Consider the following 3621-nt stretch of genomic DNA (forward strand, 5'->3'; position numbering starts at 1 on the left):
GATTTGTCCAGCATCATAAACTGGCGAGTGTCGCCCTGTGTGAGATGAGAGATGAGAGAGAGATGAGAGGTAGGAGAGAGAGATGAGAGGAAGGAGAGAGAGAGATGAGTGGGAGATGAAAGAACACACACACACAGCCAGATACCAAGTACGGTGTTCAGAACTTTCTGTATCGTAGCACCAAGTTCCTCATCTCCTCCAACTTCTGGCGGACACGAGAGACGACAGCATCAACCGGGTCTTAAAAGTTAGCAGCATCATTTAATCTCGTCTCCACGGCATCCTGTGACGCCTCATCTCCTGAACATCCTGTCTCTCCCTCATCTCCCTTCCTCACCTGCAAAGCATCCTCATCTCCCACTATATATTCGTGAAATTCAAGGCCATGACAAGTCATCATTGATATCCACACTAATCATACCCATGTCATCACATATCAATAATTAACAACACGCATCATGGTTCTATACAGATCTTTTAATAATTAATTGAATTTCCTTTACATATATTTGAAGAAATATGATTCCCAATACTTTTATATCGGAGTGAACAAAATGGGTGACAGAGGCCAGTAAATCTGTGGTGACTTTTATTTAATGCAATTCCATTTTCGACAGATCTTTTGGCTATCCCCATAAATGACACCTCTCTCTCTTGTGTGTGTGTGTGTGTGTACTCACCTATTTGTGTTTGCGGGGGTTGAGTTTTGGCTCTTTGGTCCCGCCTCTCAACTGTCAATCAACTGGTGTACAGATTCCTGAGCCTACTGGGCTCTATCATATCTACATTTAAAACTGTGTATGGAGTCAGCTCCTCCACATCACTGCCTAATGCATTCCATCCGTTAACTACTCTGACACTGAAAAAGTTCTTTCTAACGTCTGTGTGGCTCATGTGGGTACTCAGTTTCCACCTGTGTCCCTTGTTCGGGTCCCTCCAGTGTTGAATAGTTTATCCTTGTTTACCCAATCGATTCCCCTGAGGATTTTGTAGGTTGTGATCATGTCTCCTCTCACTCTTCTGTCTTCTAGTGTCGTAAGGTGCACTTCCCGCAGTCTTTCCTCGTAACTCATGCCTCATAGTTCTGGGACCAGTCTAGTGGCATACCTCTGAACTTTTTCCAGCTTCGTCTTGTGCTTGACAAGGTCCGGGCTCCATGCTGGGGCCGCATACTCCAGGATTGGTCTTACGTATGCGGTATACAAGATTCTAAACGATTCCTGAAGGCTGTTCAGATGTTAGCCAGCCTTGCATATGCCGCAGACGTAATTCTTTTTATGTGGACTTCAGGAGACAGGTTTGGAGTGATATCGACTCCTAGATCTTTCTCTCTGTCCGTTTCATTAAGTACTTCGTCTCCTATTCTGTATCCTGTGTCTGGCCTCCCGTTTCCACTGCCTAGTTTCATTACTTTGCATTTACTCGGGTCTGAACTTCAACAGCCATTTGTTTGACCATTCACTTAGTCTGTCTAGGTCATCTTGTAGCCTCCTACTATCATCCTCAGTTTCAATCCTCCTCATAATTTTTGCATCATCGGCAAACATTGAGAGAAACGATTCTATACCCTTTGGGAGATCATTTACATATACCAGAAACAATATAGGTCCAAGGACTGACCCCTGCGGGACTCCACTTGTAACGTCTCGCCAATCTGAGACTTCACCCCTCACACTGACTCGTTGTCTCCTGTTGCTTAGGTACAACTTTATCCAAAGGGGTGTGTGTGTGTGTGTGTGTGTGTGTGTGTGTGTGGTGTGTGTGTGTTACTGACTGTCACAGGCAGAAACGCAGAAATAACCATTACTCGGTGACTGTCATCCCTATCATGACAGCTGAGACTTTCACGATAACATTTGATATCACTTGATATTTAAGACCGCACGAAATCGGTCGAGACTACGAGAGGCAGGAAGAGCGGATTTTCTATTCCGTTAACAATACAACTAATTTACCTTACCTCTCATCTCACCTTTCATCCCACACTCTCTTACCTTATAAACTAACAGCCCCCTACTACTCCTCTTTTATTTCTATTACAAGAGTTGATAATGGTCCCGGACGGACCAAGGAGCGGGGTCTGGGAGTCCAAGTTCACATAACCTTTCACTTCTAATAATATATCCCACATTAAATGGATTGGCAGATTTCTGGTACTAATGTGATCAGATTGGAATGTGGTGTACACCTCCAGACGCGTCGCCGTCGGCGTAAACCGGCCCAAACGCTTTGGCTGCGTCGGAGAGGAAGATCAACTCGTGTCATTGGTGAGGGCGTCAAGCTCCTGCAGCAGTTAGTGAGAGCGACGGCACCAGTACATCTCTGAACACTGGGAAACTTGACAATGAAGTGACAGTGATTGATGGTATTGGCTGCGTGTGTCGGGTTACCTGTCTCGTATTGCCTGTCTCAGGTTACCTGTCTCGTATTCCCTGTCTGGGACGGTTGGCTACGGCAAGCAGCACCAATCCGTACGTCACTGTAGGTCTACAGAGGAAATTGTAGGTCTATTAACCCATACGAGGCAGCTCCTATTTATAATGGTAAAGACGCGGTAATAATACGCTGTATTAGGACAAATTACAGGTGTATAACGTAACATGTTAAACCTCTGCCGTCAAGGAGAATGGCAGAAACTATCTGACAGCGAGTCTATATGAAGGAGACGAAGTCAGACTAACTGTCCTTCACGGGGCATGATGATGCTAAAATTGAACCTGATATTGATTGAGAGAGAGAGAGAGAGAGAGAGAGAGAGAGAGAGAGAGAGAGAGAGAGAGAGAGAGAGAGAGAGAGAGAGAGAGAGAGAGAGAGAGAGAGAGAGAGAGAGAGACAGACAGAGAGACAGAGAGACAGAGAGAGAGAGAGAGAGACAGAGAGAGACAGAGAGAGAGAGAGAGAGAGAGAGAGAGAGAGAGAGAGAGAGAGAGAGAGAGAGAGAGAGAGAGAGAGAGAGAGAGAGAGAGAGAGAGAGGGAGGGAGGGAGGGAGGGAGGTGGCACCATGTTATATTGAAGGGTGGAGTGGATCAAACAATATCACAGGAAGACACGGAAGGTGTGTGTCAGACCGGCTGACACGTGCAGCTGCCAGCTACGTGCAGCAGGCCAGCTACATGCAGCAGGCCAGCTACGTGCAGCAGGCCAGCTACGTGCAGCAGGCCAGCTACGTGCAGCAGGCCAGCTACGTGCAGCAGGCCAGCTACGTGCAGCAGGCCAGCTACGTGCAGCAGGCCAGCTACGTGCAGCAGGCCAGCTACGTGCAGCAGGCCAGCTACGTGCAACAGGCCAGCTACGTGCAGCAGGCCAGCTACGTGCAGCAGGCCAGCTACGTGCAGCAGGCCAGCTACGTGCAGCAGGCCAGCTACGTGCAGCAGGCCAGCTACGTGCAGCAGGCCAGCTACGTGCAGCAGGCCAGCTACATGCAGCAGGCCAGCTACGTGCAGCAGGCCAGCTACATGCAGCAGGCCAGCTACGTGCAGCAGGCCAGCTACGTGCAGCAGGCCAGCTACGTGCAGCAGGCCAGCTACATGCAGCAGGCCAGCTACGTGCAGCAGGCCAGCTACATGCAGCAGGCCAGCTACGTGCAGCAGGCCAGCTACGTGCAGCAGGCCAGCTACTTG

At 48.7% G+C, this 3621-nt stretch overlaps 1 protein-coding gene across 1 annotated transcript in view; it reads left to right on the plus strand.

Moving 5' to 3' along the window:
• The first annotated feature begins 3114 nt into the window (after window positions 1–3114).
• LOC138367525 (alpha-S1-casein-like) overlaps window positions 3115–3621 on the plus strand; it is an 870-nt gene continuing 363 nt past the window's right edge. Inside the window, exon 1 of the mRNA XM_069329209.1 lies at window positions 3115–3621. This exon is cut by the window's right edge and continues 363 nt beyond it. Coding sequence (XP_069185310.1) covers window positions 3115–3621 — 507 coding nt within the window.

The sequence above is a fragment of the Procambarus clarkii genome, chromosome 22 (assembly GCF_040958095.1).
Source record: "Procambarus clarkii isolate CNS0578487 chromosome 22, FALCON_Pclarkii_2.0, whole genome shotgun sequence".
NCBI lineage: Eukaryota > Metazoa > Arthropoda > Malacostraca > Decapoda > Cambaridae > Procambarus > Procambarus clarkii.